The following is a 26,831-nucleotide window of genomic DNA, read 5'->3' as shown; positions in this document are numbered from 1 at the left end:
ACTCAGGGCAGTGGTTCCCAAACTGTGGTCCATGGAGCTGTGGTGGGCCGTGAGGCTGCTAATACATGGGGGGGGGGGGGAGGGGTCCGTGCAAAACAAGAAAATAACAATTCGAATTATAGCATCCTCACCAAGGAAATGTACAAATTTCAATTAACTAGTGGAATCTGCGTCTGGTGGTGGTCCACGGAATGTTCGGAGGCTCAAAAGAGGTTCGCACGCTCAAAGAGGTTGGGAACCATCTTATTGGTTCTTTCGGTAAAGTCACGTAGAAGGGAAATAATAAAATAATAAAAGTAAAACATAATAGAATAATTCTCACGACGTTTCGGCCACAACGCAAGCAGCATTAAAAAGAAAGATTAGATTTAAGAAAAAATGTTTAATTGGCAATCACACTTATGAAGCAGGATAAACCCAGTCACGTGGTTCTCTCATCGCCAGCATAGCAAGGGCAACACGTGACACACCACGAATAACCAACGCGAGTCGGTGTAGCAATGGGACGCTTCGTAGCATTTCATTATCTCCACGTTAGCTGCTGGCTTGACACCAGATCTTGGGAGCCATTTGTAGCAATGGTCCCGACGAGTGCACTAAAATGACAACACAATGCAATATGCCATCTTCGGCAGCTGGCTAAGAGCATTTGCAGCCTCTGGCCTCCTCTGTCGCACAAACATCCGGGTCAATGCCTCAATTTTGTACTCTCGCAGCTGTACCCCTGGCTATGTCTTATAAAGTTTGACAAAAGTATGTTCTTTCTGTTCCACTTTAGTGAACGATGATTGAAGCAAACTCCCCAAATACATTGTAATGCTTACAGCCACAGTTTTCTCGTTGGAACATTCTAAAAGCCTTGAAGCAAAACCCTTTGCAAAACAAAAGTTAATTGGGGCGAGTGCATTATGCAAAGCGTTTCCAACGACGTGGGTTATTGTTGAATCGATGTTTGGCTCTGCGATGTGGTTTTTTTCGGGTTGTGTCGTGTGCTGTTTGCTCGTTAGGTCTGACATTTGGCCACGTGGTGCTGGGAGCTTTTCTTCAGGAGCTGTATTTAATGGCATTCAACCGAATTCACGGTCAATCCCCGAGATTTCACTCCACGTGCTCGGAGCTTCTTCAAGTGGAATTCAGTTCCCGGAGAAGCTCACAGCACGTGGAGTGAAAACGTTTGGTCACCGCGCTGAAGAACCGAAAAAGCACGTCACGTGTACGTCACCATATGTTGAACTTCTTCCGCACCGTACGTAGCCAACCGTGCTAATCGGCGGTGTGGGGGAAGGACAACAAGCGACGGCGCGTTCGTCACTTGCTGTTGATGCCTGCAGTTCGTTTCCGGCAGGCCACCCTGGTTATCACTGCAGCTGTGTACGCGCCACCTGCTATACAGTGATCGTAAAGGCTCCCGTGACCTCATTCCAAAAGAGTGGGCCCATCGTGAGCCATGGTCACGGGTCCAAATGTTCCAATATTAGAAAAAAATAAATCACCCACAAATTACTCAGTTGGGATTTTACTCACAGCAGCATCGCCCCCTCCCTCCACGCCTGTAAAACTACCACAGTCTGTCGGTGGAACGTATAGCACCTTCGTTTGATAACACATTCCTGTGGAGGGAGCTGGTAGGAACGTTGGGTTGCTCGGTCAATGGCCAGGATCAACGGCCGCGTGGTGTATTCCGTAAATATGCCCGACTGTGAGGGCGGGCACAAGCCGGCGTGAGTAGGTTAAACGTTGAGTTTTATAAGGGCATCACGGGGTGACCAGCCCCTCCCAACCCAGCCCCACCCCTCCCACCCCCCCCACCCAGCTCCACCCTCCCCACCCAGCTCTTCCCCACCCTCCCCACCCAGCCCCTCCCCACTCTCCCCACCCAGCCCCTCTCCACCCTCCCCACTCAGCCCCCCCCCCTCCCCACCCAGCCCCACCCTCCCCACCCAGCCCCTCCCTGCACGACGGACACAATAATCCCCTGTGGGCTGGTGTAACCAGGAGGTTCCTACCAGTAAAAGCACGGCGTGAGCGCCATACGTAGTAAATTATTATTAGCAAAACATCAGAGAGATAAAGTGTTCGCACTGCACCCTGCCGGTGCGATCCAGGCCGGGTTTACAGGTGGGACAGCCTCTTCATGGCAGGCGATTCTGCCGCGCGCAGTAGCAGATGCAATCCCCGTCTCTCTAACCCATCATTCTAATCCAGTTCTGGAGCACAGATGGACTCTGCAATTCTCTAAGACGGGACCAGCACGTTCAGCACTTGGGCAAATCATAAAGTCGGGTCAAGTGCATCCATAATGTATTGTTGTTATCGCTCACATTGCAGCTGTCGTTAATTTGAGCAGTGATGTCTAAATAATGAGGCTTTGCCTTGTCTGTGAGCTATTCATTCGGTCGGATCGTAAAGAGCTCAATATCTACCCTCGCTTAACTGCCAGAAATCAGTTTCTCAGCCTCTAAATAATGAGTTTATGAATATATTATGGTTCACACCGGAACAATTATTTACAATCGGAGGCCCCGCGAACGATTTGAATGTCAATGGCACTCTTTACTGTAGATGCGCAGAACACGTTAAATATTTGAAGAGGGTACTACATCGTGGTAATCACACATACAACGTACAACAACATCATCTACTACACATTTTCAAGGTCAAGTTTGGGAAAGCAATACTATACATTTAATTAATTAATATTTACACAAATATGACTACTTTTTGGTGGGAGCAATTTTGTTTCTCAAATACAATGTGCTGGTAAATACAAAAACTCTGTCTCTCATTCCACACCTCTGTGTCACACCTCCCCACACCTGAGTCGTGTGAATGCTGTCTGCCGACCAGCATCCGGAATGCACTGCTCCTTGAGTCAGATTGGAAATTGGGATGTGTTTACATGAACTGTCCACCTTGTTCCTACCATCATCCCTTGATGGGTTCTCCACCGACGTAACCCCCCCCCCCCCCCCCCATGATGTTGGGCACATTTCGACTGACGATGGCTGATAATCTCCTTTGCTGCAGTCGAAACATCTCGCCTGTTCAAACAAAACGTTGGCATGCCCCATCGTGTTATCTTGTCAAGTGCTCATATTACCGACGGCTCAATAAGCGTTCCCTCCTGAAGTTAAATCATCAAGGGGATCCACGTCTCAGTAGCTCAATGAGGTCCACTGCATTAAAATGAGCAGCTGCGATGTAGTTGCGTGGCTCAAGGGCCAAAGCACTGAGTTGGACTCTGGCTGACATCCCGCCTGGCCTGGAATACGAGCAGAGCCATCTGTGATTGGTTAAGCGTAAGCTGTTCATCATGGTCTCAGCTCAGGTCACCACCAATGAATACACGCATAAATCATCACGATACATGTTTTTTTTTGTTCAGGCAATTTGAGACGTTTAGTTGATTGACATGCAGGGCATGATAATGTGTGGGAGGGCATTATGAAAGCGGCTTGTCGAAGTGACTTCAAAAGTAGATGTCATATTCCAGGCCCGATCTCTAACACAGGGTAATAATACACTTCTAGCCGCAATTCCAAATGAAAATTGCTCTGTCTGATGCAATGATGCAGATACTACAAACTTTATTTTAAAAGATTAGGGCAGGTTTTTTTTCTTTTCAGCTGTCACCACCGTCAGATAATCCACCCGACGAGTGAATGAAATCATAACGATCCCCTCCGGCCAACGTACCATCCACCTGTGCACAGTAGTTCTCCGAGTTCTCCATGTTGCTCCCCTCCTCGTTCATGATGATTGTCTCGATGTCCTTCATCGTCACCTGCTCGCGGAACGCGCTGAAGATCACCTGCTTCAGCTCCTCCAGCGTCATCTGCTGCACGTTGAACTGGAACACAGGCACAGGGGACGACGAGAGCTACTCTCAGTGCAGCTGCAGGTCACGTGACTGGCGTGGGGCTGCCCCCCCCTGGATCACATGACTGACATGCGGCTGCCACTGACTCACGTAATGTGACACTTGCAGGGCCCGGATTCGCATTTTTGGGTGGGAAGGAAGCTTCTGGAAATTTTTCAGAGGAAAAGAGTCATATCTTCAAACAATATTGGCAATATATATTCTTGGTTCTTTCGGTAAAGTCACGTAGAAGGGAAATAATATAAATATAAAACAATAATGTTTTATATTTCCCTTCTAATAAAATAATATAAATATAAAACATTATTGTTTTATACTTATATTATTTTATTATGTCCCTTCTACGTGACTTTACCGAAAGAACCAAGAATATGAATCATGCAGTCACGAAAGCTTTAAATAAAAAAAATATTGGCAATGTTTAGCGACGCGCGTGTTTCAGTCCTGTTTTCTTCACAGTAAAATGCTGACTTTCCCAATTTCAAGGGATGGAAGGTTTTAGTGTGAATTTCTGGGTGAGTTGCATGTTGAGCATTTTTTTCTCTCTCTCTAAGTTCTTGCCACACAATGCCGCGACCATCTTTATACGTTGAATAATCAATTCAAGTTGAATACTCAATTCAGCTCCCGAAGATGGCTGTAAGCAGTTGTCTATGTGGCGGTGGGAAGATGTTAACTCCCTCGCCTGATATACAGGAGGTCATGCATTCGATCCCGATCCTGACACCTGCATTTTTGGAGTTTGCATGTTTTCCCCGTGGTCGCGTGGATTGTTTTCACCATCCTCCAGTTTTCCCTCCACATTTATAAACACACGTTTAGAGTATTTGGTTTATATAAATGTCCACATGATAGGGCACTTCGTTGAGCTATCATTGGTAGCCAGGTCGCTTCTGAAAAATAGCTATATATATCAGTGGGCCTTGCCTGGTAAAATAAAAATAGTTGAAATATAGTTTAAATATCCAGAGAAGGAATGCCCAACATGCGGCCCGACTTGGAAAACCATGCCAGGATTACAAGAAGCTGCGAAAACAGACTCGTTAATTGTGAATGCAAGATCATTCTTTTTTTGTTCTCACCAAAACGTACGGGTACTTAAATGTTCCTCGAAACAAGTTCACTTCGGTGAATGTAGGTCCGAGTCAAATCAATTTCTAGCAATCGCTCAATGTCAAATTTCCAAAATTATATTACTATCATCATTTGTAAACAGTATTCGCTTTTGTCACCATGCATGTGCTGGGCAAGTGGTCACGTATCGCTGTTTAGCAGTTATATCCTACGAATACATTTATTTTTTTCTTCAGAAATCTTACGTGTAGACGATATAAGTTGAATATGAAATAAACTTTTTTTTTTAAATCATAACACGTAAAGAGATAAATGACATGTACGCTCTGTGCAGATACATGACAGGGAAATGTATTTTATAAGAGGTGAAATTGTTTATATGTACCAGTGTCAGATTTTCTGCAAAAGGCCAGCTTTAGTTGCTGCACCACGTGGCAGCGTCTGTCTAATTATATGACCAAACACATTATCACTAAGTATCGAGAGAGACACCATACACTTCTAGATTTGAAGCTTTCGTGACTGCAAGGATTCATATTCTTAGGTTTTTTCGGTAAAGTCACGTACGTAAAAACATTAAAATTAATAAAAGTAAAATAAAATAAAAAAATAAAATATAAATCACGACGTTTCGGAGGCAACACAAGCTTCCGTCTTCAGGTGGAACCGTCACAGCCACGACAGCTGTATCAAGTAAATGACTCATTTACTTGACGGAAGCTTGTGTTGCCTCCGAAACGTCGTGATTTTTATTTTATTTTACTTTTATTAATTTTAATGTTTTTACCTACGTGACTTTACCGAAAAGACCTAAGAATACACCATACACTGCTTTACTATTACACAGGCCTTTGCAGCTGTGCTGCATCCAGTTTCTATGGGAGCCCGTCGGCTCGTGGAGTGAAAACGCCGGCATTATGCCAACAGAACAAGCGGTACAAACCCGACAATACATCGGAAAGCCGTACATTGCATTGTATCTTGTGTTTTTGTTTCTTACTGCCGGGGGATGTGTCTGTCTCTGGGATATATAACTCTGTGATGTGCGCAAAAAGAAGTCCTGCGTCTGTACACTAAGTCTGTGATTTGCAGCTTAAAGGAGATGGCACGTTTCCCTACACACCAGCGGTTCTTCACCTGCGGTGCACGTGACTTCTAGGGTTGCGAGATGCCCTTTCTGGGGGTGTGCGAGACACGGGCAGATTTGTTTAGAAGGTAAATCATCGAAAACACAAATTAAGCGCGGGCACGTAAGTACAACTACTTTATTTCATCAAACACTATGCATTTATTAACATTGTACATTTTTCTAAGATTGCGAACTAAAGGTGTGCAAGGCTGCAGTAATGTACTCTTAGTTTTTTCGGTTAAAGTCACGTAAGTAAAAAATTAAATTGAAATCAATCAAAATAAAACAATAAAGATCACGACGTTTCGGAGGCAACACAAGTCTCCGTCATCAGGTGGGACCGTCACAGCCAGATTTGCTGCATCAAATCTGGCTGTGACGGTCCCACCTGATGACGGAGACTTGTGTTGCCTCCGAAACGTCGTGATTTTTATTGTTTTATTTTTATTAATTTCAATTTCATTTTTTTACCTACGTGACTTTACCGAAAGAACTAAGAGTATGAATCCTTGCAGTCACGAAAGCTTCAAATCTAGCTGCAGTAATGGTTAAGAACCACTGCCCTACATGTTCTGAGCAGTCACCGTTGTTTACAGTAACACACACTTACCCAGCAGTGACCTGCGAGATCAACCACTTCATTTAAATCACCACCTAATGGTAAGTTAAGTTCATGCCATTATATATATATCAAATGGACCGTGTGTACTGAAGTGTATATTGCGTTTAAGAAATGTAACAATTTAACCATCATGTCGTATAAAAATGTTATTGCGGTACTATTTTGTGTAATTGAAGCCAAGCCGTTTGATTGCACGTTGAGAGAGACGCAACGTTTAACTCAGACAGCTAAACCGTGGCTCTTCAAAGTAAATAACATCTACCACAAAATGTAACAACAGCAGTGACATTCTGCCAAGTTGGACAGGGCGATCTGGTGCATCTCTATAAATCATACCCAGACGCGCTCCCAAGTGGCACGTGCGTGCTTACATTATTCAGGCTTTTCAATCTCCCCATTTAATTATACAAACCGCACCGAAATTACATGCTACGTGTGTGCGTGTCTTCATTACAGCATGGCATACACGTGCACAATACGGAACATTAGCAGGAAAAACTTTGCCCGACGCATTTACAAAGTCCACGTTTTTCGTATATACGTTTACTGTTACTTCTGCCCTGTCTGGAAAAATCGTGTGCTCAGCATGCTGCCTGCACAGAGACACGGCGACTGCCCTGCTGGTAAAGTGACAGCCAGTTGCACCGGGCCTTCGCTTGACCTTTGCAGTGGGACGAGGGGGCTTTCACGACGGACCGAAGATTTGTGGATTAGAAATAAAAAAGGGCTCTCGTGCAATTTGCGGGCGATTTCAGAAACGTCTTCGTGGTCGTCAGCTTGATGCCGGATTATCTGGAAGGTCGCGTGCAAAAAGGGGTCACTGTGACACAATATTTCGATTTAAAGCTTTCGTGACTGCAGGGATTCATCTTCTTGGTTCTTTCGGTAAAGTCACGTAGAATTAAAATAATAAAATATTATTTTGTATGATTTATTTTTATTATTTTATTATTTCAATTCTACGTGACTTTACCGAAAGAACCAAGAAGATGTGACACAATATTTATTTATTTTAGCTATCAACTGAAGAACGGTGCCTTTTTCCCCCATCATTTCAAGCGAGAATGCAATTTCTTTAAATTTTCCTTTGCACAATATTCTGCATTGGATTTAGAATACTTACTTTTAATGTTTTTTTGTATAGCATATATATCGATGTAATCATAACAGCTTTAAATCTTGATTATAATGATTCATTATATTAGAAATAGCTACATTTTAAGTAAATTTCTAAAACTAAAGATTTAACAAACTACAGTAAAGTTCCGCTGTATAAATCGTATCTGGTGCCACAAATGGTAAGCCGTAACTTTGGCAAATGTTTCCCATCTTTCGAGGGCCAAAGCTCAAATAATGTTCCCACCTCTACGTGACTCAGAGATGCGAGTCCTGGTTAACCATAACTCTGGTTGAACAGGCTGAAGTTGAGGCCCTACCTTCCAGAAGATGGTGTCAAACTCACTGCTCAGGAATCCGTCTGGATTGTCAGCTGCCGTGAGCTTGGGGCCCAGCAGGGTCATGAACTCCTCAAAGTTCACCTGGCCATCACCTGAGGACGGCACAACACAGCAGAGGTCGAAAACGGGTTTTGATTCCTTACCCGTACCCGTACCCGGCCGCACCGGGGTCGCAAACGGGTACCCGTACCCGGCCGGGTACCCGTACCCGGCCGGGTATGGGTACCCGTATGCTACCCGTACCCGTATCCTACCCGAAATGAGTGACAAACGGTTACTCACCGGTGACTCACGGTCTACCCGTACCCGGCCGCACCAGGGTCGTAAACGGCTACCCGTACCCGGCCGGGTACGAGTAGCCGGGTATCGGGTAGGGTACGGGTATCGGGTACCCGGTTGCGACCTCCGCAACACATTCACAAGAACCATTGACGCGATGGCCGCTACATTATTTTACTTGGCAGATTTGTGACGATTATTTGTTTTCTTCTCTCCTGTCATTTTCAATTAACTTTGACCATTTCATAAATCGCGCTAGCTCGTCACTTCACGTTGTCAACCAACTCTGCTTGAGATTTTTCAGTCCCATGATAAAAATCTGTGCAGCTGGCCAGGAATTAAACATGTGCGGCTGCAAAGGAATACAATTTGTACAGCTGCCCAGGAATGAAATCTGTGCAGCTACCCAAGAATGAAATCTGTGCAGCTGCACATGAATGAGGTGGACTTTTACTCACGCACCTCTACAGGAAGCAGCGGACAGGCAGACCAGCCCTGTTCCTGTTCATTATGTTGATACATTTCTTTAGCCGACTCACGCTGATTTAATATTTTGTAAATACACGTGACCTCCATATTAAATTAAATGCACTTTAGCTGGAGAGAAAAGAAGTTATTCTGTTTGTTTTTGTTCTTATAATCCTGGAGCTGGTGTAATAAAGTGGCCACATCAATATGGGATTAATTTATTGTGCATTCGTTGGTGGTTAGGCTGAAAATATCAAACCCCGCTGCCGGTTACAACTTGTTTCACCCCCTTAGGGCAATGCAAGGGTCACACCAAGGATTTAAAGAAAAGCTGCCTGCGACAGGACATTTGGGATTATCTTCTTGGTTCTTTCGGTAAAGTCACGTAGAAGGGAAATAATACAATAATAAAAATAAAACATAATAAGATAATTCTCACGACGTGTCGGCCACAACGCAAGCAGCCGTCCTCAGGTGAAGAACAGGTCTGTCGGAAAGACAGCGTCTGAATGAAACACCACCAGGCTTGGAGCGTATATTTAAGCTGGGTTGAACCCAGCTGGGTTGACGTCATTCAGACTGTCTTCTCGACAGACCTGTACTCCACCTGAGGACGGCTGCTTGCGTTGTGGCCGAAACGTCGTGAGAATTATTTTATTATGTTTTATTTTTATTATTTTATTATTTCCATTCTACGTGACTTTACCGAAAGAACCAAGAAGATGCAGGTAAGTAGTTTGCAGTTTTAAAGGCATAGTCAGATGGCTCCTTCCTCACGGTTGGAAGGAGACATCTGAGGATCCATTCAAAACTATAATCTTGCCATACATAGCAGGGGTAACCAAAAAATGTTTCCAAAATCATGAACAAGCACAAGATCCAGGTCCGATTTAACACAGTACATAAAATTCGTGATCTGATCCCATCTGTGAAGGACAAGATTCCTGACATGCAATATCCCGGCGTCTGCAAACTAAGCCGTATCTTGCAGCAGCAGCAGCAGCAGTTACATTGGGGAAACCAAACGACATGTCTCGGACCGTGTGCATGAGCATAAGGCAAATTTGAAACACGGTAGGACCAATGTTTCTGCCGTGGCTAATTATTTTAATGTGGCTGGCTCACACGAAATCGATTTCTCTAAGACGATGGTACTTTGCTATCAACAAAGATTCGTTCATGAAGCCATCCATATATACAGACACAATTTCAACCGAGAGGATGGTTATAAACTCAGCAATCATTGGAAAAATGTTATCAACCACTTTGGGTCATGACCTGATTTGTGTTTTCTTGTCAACCTCCACCGTCAGCAGTGCGGGTGTGTGGACCGAGGTGCAATGATTGCCTGGCGACCCTTTGATTGGTATAGTTGCTGGTTTTCTACTGACATTAACATTACCTCCCCCGCCCATGCTGCTGACACACTTGGGCTACGCCCATCTCTAAACCTTTATAAACGCTTTGCCTTTAGAGGCTAACCCCCCTTTTTTGATGAGGATCGCTTGTGTTGCGATAAAAACGTCGTGGTTTTTGTTTTTTATTTTTATTACTGAAATAACCAATAATAAGTCTACATTGTAGACTGCCAGTACGCTCACTCAGGTTAAGAACCAGGCTACAGTCTACATTATATACTGTCAGTATACTCACCCAGTTTCATAACCATTGCTACAGTCTACGTTACAGACTGCCAATACGCTCACCAGCTTAAAAACCAGGCTACAGTCTACATTACAGACTGATTAATAACCATTGCTACAGTCTGTATTATAGACTACCAGTACACTCACCAAACTTTATAACCAGGCTACATTTCGATTTAAAGCTTTCGTGACTGCAGGGATTCATCTTCTTGGTTCTTTCGGTAATTCTCACAGAATTATTTTATTATGTTTTATTTCTATTATTTTATTATTTCCCTTCTACGCAACTTTACCGAAAGAACCAAGAAGATGAACCAGGCTACAGTCTACATTAGTGTTTTTTATAATTGTTTTTATTTTTTATTTCACTTTATTTTTTATTATTATTTTTCCATGTATGTGACTTTACCGAAAGAACCAAAGAATATGAATTCCTGCAGTCACGAAAGTTTAAAGTAAAAATTTAATGTAATGTTTATGCGAGAGCCGGGGGCTTATGGGATCCCGGGGTCCCGCCATAAGGTTCAAGTATAAACAGACACAACAACAACCGCCATTCGCCACTAAGTGGCGGTGACGTCACCACGGCACTTGTGCCAGGCTAGGTGCACGTTAAGGCCACGTGAAGTGTTGAACACCCGCCGGCATGTCAGTCGACCCATGGGCACCTGGCAGACCCAGATGCCCATGGGTCGACTGACTGAGATGACTGGCCGATGCATCACCTGTGCCCCCTACTGTGCCAACTGTGTCAACTTAACACACACACACAGACCCACACCACACACATCTCAATCGGTTTAAAATAATCCACGTGTTCATGCAACGATTTGGGATCATTCACAGGCTTGAGGAGTGGGGGGGGGAGGAACCCGCCATCAATGTTCAATGAAAATTCAAACAAATGTTCAATATTTCAAAACGAATGCATTTAAAGATGACATGTCACCACGTGGGTCTGCGTATTCGCACCCTTAAATCCAGAATTCACATTCCACAGCTCATCCTGTGACTGTAATGAGCCTATACCAGCAAAATTGCATCTCTTTTAATGTTATCACCACCGATTATTGTCCAAATTAGCACCATCAGTATCACGTCTCCGGAGTAAAGGCACGACACTCGTGCGTTTTCACTTGACAGGTTATAGTCATATTGCCGCAAGGGATCAACCCCAGATGATAAAACAGAAATGATTTCTTTCAGGTCTCCCTTCAAAAGCCCATTTTACCCATCAAAATCAGTGTAGTTCAGCAATCGCGATCGCTACGCCAACCTCAGTGGGAGTAAAACAATGTTTGATAGAGCTGCAAATCAACCTTCTTGGTTCTTTCGGTAAAGTCACGTAGAATGGAAGTATTAATATAATAAAAATAAAACATAATAAAATAATTCTCACGACGTTTCGGCCACAACGCAAGCAGCCGTCCTCAGGTGGAGAACAGGTCTGTCGAGAAGACAGAGTCTGAAAGACAGAGTCATTCAGACTCATTCAGACTCTGTCTTCTCGACAGACCTGCGCACTGAGGGCCCTGACATTCAACTTCATTTGGAAGTCTTGGGCCACGCACAGCACGTGGCCTGAGGCTTGGAGGCCCCCTGGCAGTCCGAGGCCCCGGGACACTGGCCCAACTGGCCCGGTCCATAATCCAGCCTTGGCCATAATGCTCCCCTGTGACACAAGTAGCCAATCACAATGAAGAAACGGTGTTGGTTATTTTTTTTTATGGAATGAAATCCTCTTGAGTGACAAATTGTGCGTTGCCCAATGGCAGTTGCCGCCCAGACGTAACTCTTGAAAGTTCAGTACGAGTGCATCATGTATATGTATATAAGTACCAGAGGTGGGACAAAGTCATTGTTATGCAAGTCCAAGTCGAGTCGCAAGTCATCAAATCCATGACTCGAGTCTGACTCGAGTCCAAGTCACATGACTCGAGTCCACATCTCATAGGTGGGACAAAGTCATTGTTATGCAAGTCCAAGTCGAGTCGCAAGTCATCAAATTCATGACTCGAGTCTGACTCGAGTCCAAGTCACATGACTCGAGTCCACACCTCTGATAAGTACGTGTATATATTTCAATAATGTGTAGAATTAATGATGCTGGGAGTTAATTTTGATCGCGGACCGACACAACCTCTGATTAGTACGGTTGGTTACGTACAGCGCGAACGAAGTTCAACACACATACGTACATTAAATGTATGATGGAGCAGACAACAGCCATCATCAAATAAAAGATTCCTACCTGGATGTGAGCTACATGTCAGTGACACTAACTCGAAGCAGGTGGAGCATTTTAACAATTTAGGTAGCGTGAGATAACATGCTATTCACAGATAGTTTTCAAAAAATGCGATCTGTGTTTAAACATATAAAATAGTTTACACACAACGAGAATTGGAATACTGCAGTGCTACTACATGCTGCAGGTCTGTTTTCCTTCATGGATGCGATAGCTGGACAATTATGAACGCGCTGTAAAGCAAACCAGAAGCAAAAGATGTGTGGATTTTTTAAGGAAGGATGTTAAAATGTAATGGGCAGACACGATTATTAACATACATTTATTATGCATTGAAGGTACAAAAAAAAGTTACATAAGAATAATTATAGTCCAAACTGCCAAATTAGATAGGCAATTCGACCGATTGGCTACCACTGGGAATATGAAATGTAAAGTTCTTGAAAGGACACGGTTCACATAGAGAAAGAGATATATTGAAAATTACAAGCTTCTAATAATACACCATCGATAGATTATATAAGCACACGTCACCAACGTGAAACTATTGTCTCACTTTTGTCGTTTGATGTTAATGTGATATTAGCTTATTTTTATATGGCTGTATAATTGCGCACAAGCGCTGTGCCTCGTCACTTGATAAATGATCGTGCTCAAGCAATCAGCATCTGTTACAAATTAAACGTGTTAATTGATTTTCAGTGTAACTATGGTCACGTGTCGGCCTGGGATCGTGATGATTCGGCCAGTCAAATGCATCTGGTGTTTTGACTGTGGGAATTCACGTGAAATGGAATTCGCTAAGTAAATAAATACATCTTCTTGGTTCTTTCGGTAAAGTCACGTAGAAGGGAAATAATAAAAAAAATAATAATAAAAACATAATAAAATAATTCTCACGACGTTTCGGCCACAACGTAAGCAGCCGTCCTCAGGTGAAGAACAGGTTTGTCGGGAAGACAGCGTCTGAAATGTTTTATTTTTATTATTTTATTATTTCCCTTCTACGTGACTTTACCGAAAGAACCAAGAAGATGAATCCCTGCAGTCACGAAAGCTTTAAATCGAAAAATAAATAAATACATTTAGTTACAGAGATTAAAGTGAGCTTCAAGAATTTAGCTCGTAAACTATCGGTAGATATATTCCCAACATTGGATTGCAGAAACAAAGGCATGCATTTTAATAGAGAAAACGTTGATGAGAACCATCTCGCACTTGCTGACGTATTATTAATTTATAACGTCGAGTGAAAACTAACCGCAGGATATGCTTAGAACGATACAAAAAAAAATGGGCTCAGAGGATAAAAACTGAGAAAAACAAAGGTCATGGTACAACACATTTTTCTCCGTAACTAGAGGCATCTGTCAGATCTGGCACAGCTGCTGAGGATGGACCAGAATGAAAAAAACGAAGTAAACAAGCAGGCAAGAGCAGGCTGGAGTGCATTCTTTTTTTTAAACTGGACTTTAAATAAAAGCGACACACACGTGCCTCGAGAAGGCAACGTTGAATCGTTGCCCGCGGCGCAGAGGTCGCAACCGGGTACCCGATACCCGTACCCTACCCGATACCCGGGTTTGCGACCCTGGTGCGGCCGGGTACGGGTAGGCCGTGAGTCACTGGTGAGTCACCGTTTGTCACTCATTTCCCAACGTCCTGTCTCTTCTCACAATTCAAGTTTCTAGAATCAACCCACCCGCGCCTGCAACATGGCTTCATCCCAGAGGTCGCAATCAGGTACCCGATACCCGTACCCGGCCGGGTACGGGTACGGCCGGGTACGAGTACCCGTTTGCGACCCTGGTGCGGCCGGGTACGGGTAAGGAATCAAAACCCGTTTGCGACCTCTGCCCGCGGCGTTGCTCGGCAACACGGTCGCTCATAAAAGATGGAGCAAGAGCCAAAGTGTGTAACAGAGCATGGGGATGGTGCATGCTAAGAATTGCGAGGCAGGAATAGGGGACACGTGGATTGGAGCTCATACGCAGGTTAAAAGCATAATTGTAGCTACTTGATACAGCAAATCTGGCTGTGACGGTCCCACCTGATGACGGAGACTTGTGTTGCCCCCGAAACGTCGTGATTTATTATTATTTTATTTTGTATTAATTTTAATTTCATATTTTTACCTACGTGACTTTACCGAAAAAACTAAGAGTATGAATCCTTGCAGTCACGAAAGCTTCACATCTAGAAATAATTGTAGCTGTGTTAAAGTAAGTGGGCTTGAGAAAGACACGTGACTAGGAGGAATGAATGCCGATGGCAAGATGGACAGAGCCAAGGAATGGAACACATCTGAGAGGGCATCCACCGAGAAGGCGATGGAGAGCTGAAATCAGCTCGTGTGCAGATGCTGGATTGTTCAAGTTCATGTATTAGGTATAGCCCTGTGAGTCATTCGGCGCTTGAATCGGGTGCAACCGCAACAAACAATAAACAAAAACATGAACAAGTAAACATCTTAAAGTGACTATGTGCAAACAGAAAATCCAAGAAAAGACAGCAAAATATTGCATAAAAAGCACCGTACACCAACGCTGTGTGCAAAAATCCCAGTGGGATGCAAGTCAAACAACAACAACCACAAGACAACTTCGATTAAGGCAACTTAGATTAAGATTGATCGTTACATCACAGACTCGTGAGAGATGGTGGCAACGAAGGCAGGCTTTTATCCAGCCGTGAATCGATGATGGCCGACGATGAAATCGGTTCGTAAATGTAGTAATATTCTCACCTAAACGATTTGTTTTACAAGCCAGTAACATGGATGGCAAAAGTTGCCAGTTCACCGTGTTGCTGGAAAGCTGCTGGCAATCATATCACCAGACTCAGGAGCATTTATTGAACATGATGAATAGATATTCTTAGGTTTTTTCGGTAAAGTCACGTAGGTAAAACATCAAAATTAATGAAAATAAAATAAAACAAAAATCACGACGTTTCGGAGGCAACAAAAAACGTCGTGATTTTTGTTTTATTTTATTTTCATTAATTTTGATGTTATACCTACGTGACTTTACCGAAAAAAACCTAAGAATATGATTCCTTGCAGTCACGAAAGCTTCAAATCTAGAATGATGAATAGACCTCGCTACAGAGACTCTGCGAGGTCATAACCAGAATAATTGCTTTTGCGGAACATTGATTATGGTTCAGCAATAGACCAGTAGAATAGTTATATCTTATCTTGTTGAATGTAATCCACTTTTTTTTTTGCTTCATGGCAGTTACATTTTTTTATTTAATGAATGTATATGGCGATGAAGGGCAGTCAAACACGTTCGAAAAAAATGGCGCTCAAATGTTTTTTTTTGTCAGTAAATTTAGCTGTGACGGTCCCACCTGAAGACGGAGACTTGTGTTGCCTCCGAAACGTCGTGATTTAATTGAGTTATTTTAATTTATTATAATTTTATTTTATTCTTATTATTTTTTACCTACGTGACTTTACCGAAAAAACCTAAGAGTATTTAGCAAATAATTGCACTCACAAGTGTATTGCATCGCGGCCGGATGTGCGAATTATTTCAGGATTAGAAATATCTGCACGGTTCTTGTTTTAGAGCCGAAATAGGTAAAAAAGACAAAAACGACAAGTTTTTAATGCACGCACTTTTACTTGCACTCAAAAGTATAAAATAGATTCGTTTTGATCCCAGAATAAATCACGTTTGATGTGCGCTGAATATAAAGTGGGTGCCTTGCATAAATAAGATGAAACATATCGAAAGGAAGCCACCCACTTTTATTGAGCACATCAAATGCGATTAATTCTGGGGTAAAAAATAATTTATGTTGTACTTTAGTGTGCATATAAAAGTGTGTGCATTGAAAACTTCGGGGTTTTTTTTTACACCTAAACATTATTTTTACGACTTTAAGAGTCAAGTAGGTCACAGGGTGTCGTTCGTCCCGAAGTCGGAATGGCTCTCTGTAACGCAGCGTCTTTTACTTGGCAGTGGTTACCTCCGCTCACATTTGCAAAATGCAGATAAGTGTTTTGTTTTTAAGTTGCACTGGCAGATGCAAGGCAAACACGTGAGGAGAATCTGTGACGAACAGATTTGCGTTTTCATATTTTTCTACCGCTGGTTATCGGTGCAAGTCGCATTTCACCGGCTGTAAATTCCCCGATGAAGATCGAGCAGAACATCGTTTTAGCGTCCAACAAGGAACAATGCTTTCACTGGGCTTCCTTTAAGTTTCAATCATATACAGGTAGGAACCCACTGGTTCCACCAGCCCACAGGGGATTATTGTGTCCGTCCGTCCGTCGTGCAGGGAGGGGCTGGGTGGGGAGGGAGGGGCTGGGTGGGGAGGGGCTGGGTGGGGGGTGGGAGGGGGTGGGGCTGGGTGGGGAGGGGCTGGTCACCCCGTGGTGCCCTTATAAAACTCAACGTTTCACCTACTCACGCCGGCTTGTGCCCGCCCTCACAGTCGGGCATATTTGCGGAATACACCACGCCGCCGTTGACCCTGGCCCTTGACCGAGCACCCCAACGTTCCTACCAGCTCCCTCCGCAGGAGGGATGTGTTTTCTGCAGACACGTAAGCAATTTCTCGGTGCGCTAACCAGGCGGTTGGACGACCGTTGGTGACGTTACTGGACTAATTATAATGTGCAATGTGCTTCTTTGAGGTCCTCATCATGTAATAATTAATCTATTAAATTTGTATGCTCTTAATAGTACATCGATCGAACAGTCCTTCTATGCATGTAATATTGTTCTTAAAATACTTTACAGTGTTTTCTTGATGTGGTTGTCCCACCTGATGACGATTGCTTGTGTTGCGTTCGAAACGTCGTGATCTATTATTTTTCTACCTACTTGAATTTACCGAAAGAACCAAAGAGTATGGATTCCTGCAGTCACGAAAGCTTCAAATAAAAAAATGTTACACTTTTAAGGCGAATGCAACAAAAAAATAAGACGACTGAACGACGTGAAACGGACTACAGGAAATGGACAAAACTGTGACCCTGACATTGTGACGATCACCAAAATCTCCGAGGGGCGAGAGAGAGGGAGAGAGAGGAGTTGTTAAATGATGACAAGGCCACAGAGCCTCAGTGGTGCTGGTTCTGGGCCCTGGTATGGACGCAACAGACACATGTGGAAAATGCCAATTTCGTGCCAAGCTGTCGACAAAAACGTAATCTATAAAAATATTGGCCATTTTTTTTACAGCAATGGAATATTATTCGTAGGCACTTGGAAAAAATGGGCTTCTTCTTAGTCCTTTAAGTTTATAATTTATCACACTGCTAGCATTTATGATGCGTAGCACATTTTTCAGGCCAAATTGCAATACTTTAGAAAGTCCAGCTCTTGTATTTGCAGCATTAATGCATAACTGCGCACCAACATTTCAATAATATATTTTACGCGCGCGCGTGTGTGTATGCATGCAATATAATTTGGAAAAAAATATAAAGTGTATGGTGTGAGGCGTTAACAATGGCTGTTTCGTGTTGCTATACGCCTCTTTCCAATTAAAGGCGTATTGTTACGCGTGCCTATGTCAACGGACTTTATTTCAATGCATAAACCAGAGAAAGTTATAGTTGCCAAGTATATATATCCAATGAAATAAATACAGTCTGGTATAACAAACTCTAATTTGCAGCATAATACTGAGCGCTATTTCAAAGCCATTTGGCCCATAGCAAGCATCGAGTCAGCGTCATTACTAAAAGTTCACAGAGACAAAGATCCCCCGTGGAGCCTTAACGAACTCATGGAGCAAGTGCTGTTAGTGAGCACCTATTAAATGCCCACACGTACATGTGCACTCTCCAGCTATCCGATACAAAAGCTTATGATTTTGTGTGTGCAATAAATAGTAACTCTTATTTACATTGCTTTAAAATGTTATATTAATAGGTGAAGGGCTCGTCGTTGTCGCGTCGGTCACAGGGGTTGTATGACCATACTTCACCGCTCTGGTCAATGCAGGTTGATGAAGGAGTGTGTCCAAGGCCATATCAAATATCCCTCGCCACCGGATGTTAGGATTTGGCCTGAATCGAACTCAGGATTCTGGCTTTTTTTGCGCAGTGTGATGATTACCGCGAGCCCCACTCTTCCACTAAGCTGCAGGAACATTCCTAAACTATGCAGCCCAAAAAATGCGACGACTTACGCGAAATTCCCACGGGACCAAAAAGTAACAAAGCATTTATAAGAAGGGAGATTAGGCTAACGCTTCCAAACAGCATCTTAATCTCATCTTAATTAACACCCAACAAACCAGCCGTCCTTGCTCTTTTCATTGTTAAACAAGGTGCTCTCTTCCACACAGAGGCTCCACCGAGCCGCGCACGGATCGAGATACATGTGCGTGATGCCAGCGCACATCAGAGGTCCCAATCGGGTACCCGATACCCGTACCCTACCCGATACCCGGCTACCCGTACCCGGCCGGGTACAGGTACCCGTTTGCGACCCTGGTGCGGCCGGGTACGGGTACGGGTAGGCCGTGAGTCACTGGTGAGTCACCGTTTGTCACTCATTTCCAGAGGTGTGGACTCGAGTCATGTGACTTGGACTCGAGTCAGACTCGAGTCATGAATTTGATGACTTGCGACTCGACTTGGACTTGCATAACAATGACTTTGTCCCACCTCTGAGATGTGGACTCGAGTCATGTGACTTGGACTCGAGTCAGACTCGAGTCATGAATTTGATGACTTGCGACTCGACTTGGACTTGCATAACAATGACTTTGTCCCACCTCTGCTCATTTCCCAACGTCTTGTCTCTTCTCACAATTCAAGTTCCTAGAATCAACCCACCCGCGCCTGCAACATGGCTTCATCCCAGTGGTCGCAATCGGGTACCCGTACCAGTACCCTACCCGATACCCGTCCGTGTACGGGTAGCCGGGTATCGGGTAGGGTACGGGTACCCGATTGCGACCCTGGTGCGGCCGGGTACGGGTAAGGAATCAAAACTCGTTTGCGACCTCTGGCGCACATTTCCCGGCTCTTCTGAGGAGTGGGCCGTTTGTGTTCGCGCATCCCCCCCAAACACTGGACGTCCAGACACGCGCACAGCCTCGCGATGCAGCTACGGATGGAGGAGAAGACTAAGAGGTGAGGGGGGGGGTGCAGGCGTAAAGGATGAAGGCGCAGCCCTGCAATTGCTTGCTCGTGCTACTGCCGCCAGATGCACCTCCCACGAAGCTTTGAAGCTTTGGAGGAAGTCATAGTCTTTGGTTCTTTCGGTAAAGTCACGTAGGTATAAAATAAAATAAATCACGACGTTTCGGGCGCAACACAAGCGCACACTGATGAGTGTTGCACCCGAAACGTCGTGATTGATTTTATTTTATACCTACGTGACTTTACCGAAAGAACCAAAGAGTATGACTTCCTGCAGTCACGAAAGCTTCAAATCAAGATTTGGAGGAAGTGTTTTGGCCTACTCTTCCACGCTGGTCGGGCAGACAGCCTCGGAAGAGGTGACGGTAACCGCAGATTAACCCACCAGATGCACGTGCCCTGCCCATTGATGACTTGTGGCTGAGCCCATTTATACTGTTGGGATGACAGAGGTTGGTTAGTGGTGGTGGACCGGGGTGGGTGGGGGGGTGGTTAAGAACCTTGCACCCTATTCTTAGGTTTTTTCGGTAATGTCACGTAGGTAAAACATTTAAATTAATAAAAGTAAAATATAATAAAAATAAAATACAAAAATCACGACGTTTCGGAGGCAACACAAGCTTCCGTCTTCAGGTGGAAACCGTCACAGCACGCTTGCTGTATCAAGTAAAGCTTGTGTTGCCTCCGAAACGTGATTTTTTTATATTTTATTTTTTATTTATTTTACTTTTATTAATTAAACTTTTTTTACTTACGTGACTTTACCGAAAAAAACTAAAAATATGAATCATTGCAGTCGCGAAAGCTTCAAATCTATAACCTTGCACCCTTGTTTCAAATTGCCTTGCCAGGAGATCGAGGCCAAGGGCGACTGGACTGTACCCAAATGGGGGGGGGGGGGGGTCGGTTTTTGTTGTCGTTGCGAGGAAGTAAGACGAATGGAGGCGTATTCAATTGAAGTTGTATAAGCCGAGTAACCATCCGTTTCCAAGAATCAAATTATTTTTTCTCTCCCACGACCACTGCCCGTGCCGTGTGCTTTGATTAAGGCGTCGAATTTCGAGTCGTGTCCTGATTGTGACAGTGATTGTTTCGACTGTTTTAACTTTTAACGAATTCACGGTGTGCTCTATGCGTTTATTCAAGACAATATGAAGGTCATATACAGTTTTAACTCGTCCGTGAGTAGGATGGGACGTGCGTAGTTTTATCCTTAGGGGTCGTACATGAATGACGTCACGCACCTAGAGAGGGGGGGGGGGGGTCAGATATTTGTGACGATGTGTAACGAGGGGGGGGGGGGGAGTTTGAGAAATGTGACGTCACATCAAAATGCGCAACTTGAAATAAATGTAGACAACACGTTCTACTTAATTAAATATACTTTTTTTATAAATGATTTCTCCTACAACATCAGAGTACAGCGCCACATTAAATACGCACTACAATGACAATACTTTAAAGCGAAAAACAGCGAATTCCTAAATCCAGTCACTGCCGCACCCGTGTCGCACTTCAGAGATCAACCTCTCAGTGCTCTGCAGGGTGGCTGCTTTTATCACGTGATGCAAAGGTATTATATATATACGTTGCGTATGTGCAATATATCTGTTTCTTTCGTGGGATATATGCGGCATATATCCCACACAACCTTTCACAAGGTATTTGTGAGCTCTTTTGAACTCCATTCAACTCCACAAGCTTCACCGGGGGTTGAAGTTCAAGCGCACGGGTCCAAAAGGGCTTGGCGTGACTTTCAAGCGATGACGAAGGGACGCGATTGAGGTCTTGATGAATGGGAAACGGGGCGACTGCTTTCCCTCGATTCGCCGGGACTTCCCGAAGGGTTGCAGCGCAAACATGCGGCTGCTGGGTGGGGAGAGAGATTTGTGACAGACCGGTCAGCCGGGGTGTTGGGGGGGGGGGTGCTACTCGAGGGTTTCAGTGATGTACCGCATGGCAGCGTTCAGTTGTGGACATGGACACGTCGAGTGGTGACTTGCTTCTGGTCCACACCGGTGCACAGAATGCTGCTCGTGGCCCCAGCACGGGCTGCTTGACACCACATCCTGACATCGGGCTAAAATCTGCGTCACAACCCCGGGGGGTCCCAGGGTGTCAGAGAAGAATTGTCCGACCTCTGGGCCACGGGGCCACTCCAGTTACCAAACGCGTAAGTGTGCACGCATGTAGAGGTCACCGGGTCGTTTAGAGGTCACTGAACGCTGAGCCAATGCGAGCGAGGGAAGGAAACACTCGATTCTCGGTACGATGACGTCACCGCCACGAGGTGACGTCACCAAGACATCTGGGTCAGCCAGATGCGGTGTGACCCCCCAATGAATTAACCCCGAATGTTTTTTCTCCCTTTGCATATTCGTTTCTGTTTTAAATAAGCCTTACTTAAAAAAAAATACCTTTTAGAGAGTTAAATTCGGGTCACAAGAGATCTGGACGACCCTGTACACGATCAGAATCTGAATCAGAATATGTATTAATACTGGAGGAATCCAATGAGCTATACAAATTTTTGTTTACAGATGTCCAGTAGATGCATGTTATACTAATAAGGGTTTTCCCCTTTATACTGGCAACAAAACGGACACGTTTTGCAAGGAATCATGCTTACATTAACCACAATACTTGCAGTCAAATGCAAACAAAAAACAATACTCTGATAATTTATGCATTGTCCTTGAAACTGATTGGTCCACACCAGAGACAGCTTTCTTTAGAGCCTAGTCTCATATGGTGCTCGACCAGATGACGCCAAAAGGCGCCCCCATTGTTGCCAAAAAAAGGGGAAAAACCCTATTAGTATATTTTGGTACTGGCAAAGGAGGTCCCATGATAGATGCATGTTATTAAACCGGGTTCTCAATTGTCGTCAGTTGATGTTTTCAGTCGCGTCAATAGTTTGTGCACACACTTCATTTTGGAAAATTCAACTCTGAGATTTAAACGTCTCTGTTTTGCGATGAGAATCTCCATAGTGAGGCACTGGGAAAAGTGCCGTGCTTTCCAGCTCGCGGACAAAGAAGGTAAGTTAAAGGGGGCTCCGAAGTACTTCTGTGATATCTGCTTCACGTGTCTTTTTATTCAAAAAAAGAATGAGAATGCTACGCTTCGTTTCCTGATGACACTGATAATTAATGAACAGCAAAATTACCATAAATCGCTGATTAAAAACAAGTAACTTTTCCAAACTCGTACGGTGCTTGAACAGATCTTTTTGTGCCAAGGAGGTCCCACAGAGACAATCTAAATAACGTGCCGGGGGATCTCAGCATTGTAAACTGAATTCCTGCAGGACACGACTTAATAGCTTGTGTGGCACCCAAACACAAAAAAATAAAAAATAAAAAATAATTGAACAGCAGCAGTGCTGATGCCTGGCACATAGCACTGTGCGGGGACATCTTAGTGTGGAAAACTCATTTAAGGAGCAAATTAAATCTATCCCTGCAGGCACATCCACTGCAAGTTTGTCACCTTAAGCCAAGCCAACAAATTTGTTCTTAATACCAAATGTCTCCACATCTTTCAAAGAGAACGCTACAACTTCGTCTTTAGTTATGGTCACTTCCAACACGCCGTTGATTTTTTTTTATCACACGCGTAGATGCGGGGCTAAGACAATCCGCAACCGAGATGACAAATCGTTTTAACCGTGAGTGAGATGCTTTAAACACAGACAGTTACAGATATCAGAGCTGGGATTCCCAGGTGTGGTGCTGAAATAAACACATGATTTTTGGTTAGTTCTGGTTTTATAACCGCAAGAAAAATAATAATAATAGCACTTTTTTTGTCAAAATTATCTACAATTATATACAGGGGTTACGTTCCTGGAAAATTCCGCGTTGGGCAAAACCGCGTTCAACATATAATATACCTCGTGGGAAAAATAGCGTTGCGTTCCTGGGTCTGAAATGATCACCCGCTCCCCCTTTGTTTAACTAGAAAAAATGCGTTTAGATGATTTTTCTGCTATAAATTTCCACGTGATGAGCCACTTGGTTCAGCTATCATTTGTGGTCAGGATGCTTCTGAAAAAGAAGCTAACAACTCACTTGGCTCTACCTGGTGAGATATAAATAGTTAATATAACAATAGATAATTAAGGCGCACGCAATGCACACGAGGGGGTGGGTGGCCAACACCATGCCCGGCAGCCTTTGCCTCCCCAGTGGCGATGTTTACACGTCACACCAGGTACTCATTAGATGCTAAGTCGACCTAGGTGAGGTCCATAACCGGTTCAGATAATCGTCACTGCTGTTGGTGGCCGTGAGCGGGAATCGAACGCGGGTCGCCGTGTTTGTAGCGTAGCTCGCTGGTCGCTACGCCACCGCATGTGGGACAATGTAGGTGTGCCTGGAGTGCACGAGGAAGTCACACTCAGCATTGCCGGGACAACCTCGCAGGCGCACACCTACAACACTTGACATGCCCTCGCCTAGGGGCCACCCATCCAAGTACTAATCAGGCTTCATATTCTTAGGTTTTTTTCGGTAAAGGCACGTAGGTAAAAAAATTAAATTAATAAAAGTAAAATAAAAATAAAATAAAAATCACGACGTTTCGGAGGCAACACAAGCTTCCGTCTTCAGGTGGAACCGTCACAGCATGATAGCTGTATCAAGTAAATTTATTTATTTATCATTTGCTTGATACAGCAAGCGTGCTGTGACGGTTCCACCTGAAGACGGAAGCTTGTGTTGCCTCCGAAACGTCGTGATTTTTATTTTATTTTTTATTTTACTTTTATTAATTTAAATTTTTTACCTACGTGACTTTACAGAAAAAACCCAAGAATATGAATCCTTGCAGTCACGAAAGCTTCAAATCTAGAACTAATCAGGCTCACGAGAAAAAAAACCCTGCTTAGCTTTTGAGATCTGATGAGTGCAGGCCAGTCAGCATCGAGTTGGCCATAGGCAAAACAATGGGTGTGTATCAAAAGATTCATACTCTTAGGTTTTTTTTTCGGTAAAGTCACGTAGATAAATTTCTTTTTTTTTCATTACTAAAAGTAATAATAGAAGTAAAATAAAAAATCACGACGTTTCGGAGGCAACACAAGTCTCCGTCATCAAGGTGGGACCGTCACAGCTAAAATTACTGCATCAAGTGAGGAAAAATTCCAAAAGACCAGCCCTTAAATACAAGTTAAGTGTATCAAAAGACCCAACGCCATCTGACATTAAGATACACCTCAAATAGATGAGCAGATTTATTTGAGAGTATGCAAACTAAAGCCGTGCAGCCGTAGTTTGTGCCGACCTGTACCCTTGCCTTCCAATGCCATCGAGAAGCCGAGTTATGATTGTGGAATTGAGCTTCGAAAAGCCGTGAGCACTGCACGTTCTGCAGACTGCGTCCATTTGTTTGGGCTATTTTATTTCCATGAAGCGCACCAGCCATTTATTACACTTACAATGCCTCCTCATTCTACTGGCTATCGTTAATATCGTGCTTGTTGTAAACGACATTAATTCTCATTACGCAGTTACAATTTTAAACATCAATGATATTAATATGGCATTATGAAGTACCATTCCGTTTGGAATAGCAATACCGGGCAATATATGCTGCAATCATTAGGTGGCTAATTACACAAATCTTCATGGTCACATTTACATAACAGAGTTTGTATAAAATGCTTGCTTGGGCCAATAATTGTTTTGCAACACAGGCATACATGAGAATTATAACCCATTTCAGTCAAAATTGTACTGATAGTGATAGTCATACACTGCAAAAATAATTGCTTGGATAAAATGTAACAGATGTGGTTACGTTCATGATACACCATGCCCTCTTAGCGACGGATGCGTGCGGGAATTTGCATGGCTGCTTGCAAATAGCTTCCAGAGTTTGCGCAATAGCGACACGAACACACCACTGGGTCGCGATTGCTTCATAGGCCCTGCCCCTGCCTCTGGACACACAATAGAGAGCACGTGATTCACAGCTCGGAGCCACGTGGGGAAACCGAGAGGGAGCGAGGGTCTCGAGGAGTGTGAACACGCCACAGGGCGAGTGAATAAATGGACGCCACCACGGCGTCAAATCAGCGTCGCCTGGAGACTCCCACGTGCGCAGAGAGGCGATGGTGAGAGTGTGCGGGAGTAGTGCGCCAACCAAGAGCCATAGATCCGGAGCAAGAATATGACGCAAGGATTTAACGACTGAACGTTTGACAATTTATTTACAATGAGAACCAGCAGAACGAGGGCACAGTGGGTGGGTGGGCGCGGGTTACGTAAGCACGTGAGCAATTGTTGCGGCTTTTTAAATCCTTTATATTAAGTTCACTTGCTTGCTTGCTTGCGCGCTTACGACCGTGCAAATCTTTCGGTCGTTTTTTAACCCACTTCCCGTGATCCAATCGAGCTGACATTTTGCACACAGACTCGTTGTGCGTGACAATTTATTTTCGTGAAAATTTTTTTCCTCAATTTTCAACATTTTAGGAATGTTTTTTTTATATTTAATTACCAATTGCTTAATGGTGGCAGGCAATCATCTGACCCATAGGTGGCAGCCATCTCAAGCCAGAGGACGAGAGGACTCTAGCCGCCACGCATATAAAGGATTTATATTGAAAAACTTTGTTTTTACGGGTAAATTTTTTATCGCATCCAAACCTGTCCAATGACACCTTCGAGCCTGCCTGTAAATTAACTCTGGCAGATATCACAGCTATATATGTCAATAGCTGCTGTTAAAAATCAAAACCTTATACATCGATGGGTGTGAGAGCCCGGGAACAGCTTGACCAGTTGCCCTCCCCAACTATCGGACGAGGGAAACGGGTCATGCGCTGTGCCCCCTCAACATCAATAACACTGGTCAACAACTAAAAAACATTTTTTTTGGCCTGGACTTTTGCAGCTGATTTAGAC

General features: G+C 43.9%; 1 protein-coding gene across 1 annotated transcript in view; it reads right to left on the bottom strand.

Moving 5' to 3' along the window:
• The window catches only part of LOC144945429 (calcium-binding protein 7-like), a 58,274-nt gene that overhangs the window by 8,176 nt on the left and 23,267 nt on the right, over positions 1–26,831 (bottom strand). The window contains exons 3-4 of the mRNA XM_078873945.1: positions 8,142–8,254; positions 3,697–3,850 (exon numbers count right to left, since the gene is read on the bottom strand). Of these exons, the coding sequence (XP_078730071.1) occupies positions 3,697–3,850; positions 8,142–8,254 (267 nt within the window). The remainder of the gene's footprint in view (positions 1–3,696; positions 3,851–8,141; positions 8,255–26,831) is intronic.

Source organism: Lampetra fluviatilis, chromosome 37 (genome assembly GCF_964198595.1).
Source record: "Lampetra fluviatilis chromosome 37, kcLamFluv1.1, whole genome shotgun sequence".
NCBI classification, from domain to species: Eukaryota; Metazoa; Chordata; class Hyperoartia; order Petromyzontiformes; family Petromyzontidae; genus Lampetra; species Lampetra fluviatilis.
The sequence above is the reverse complement of the archived record's forward strand: the minus strand, read 5'-3'. Positions and strand labels throughout refer to the sequence as shown.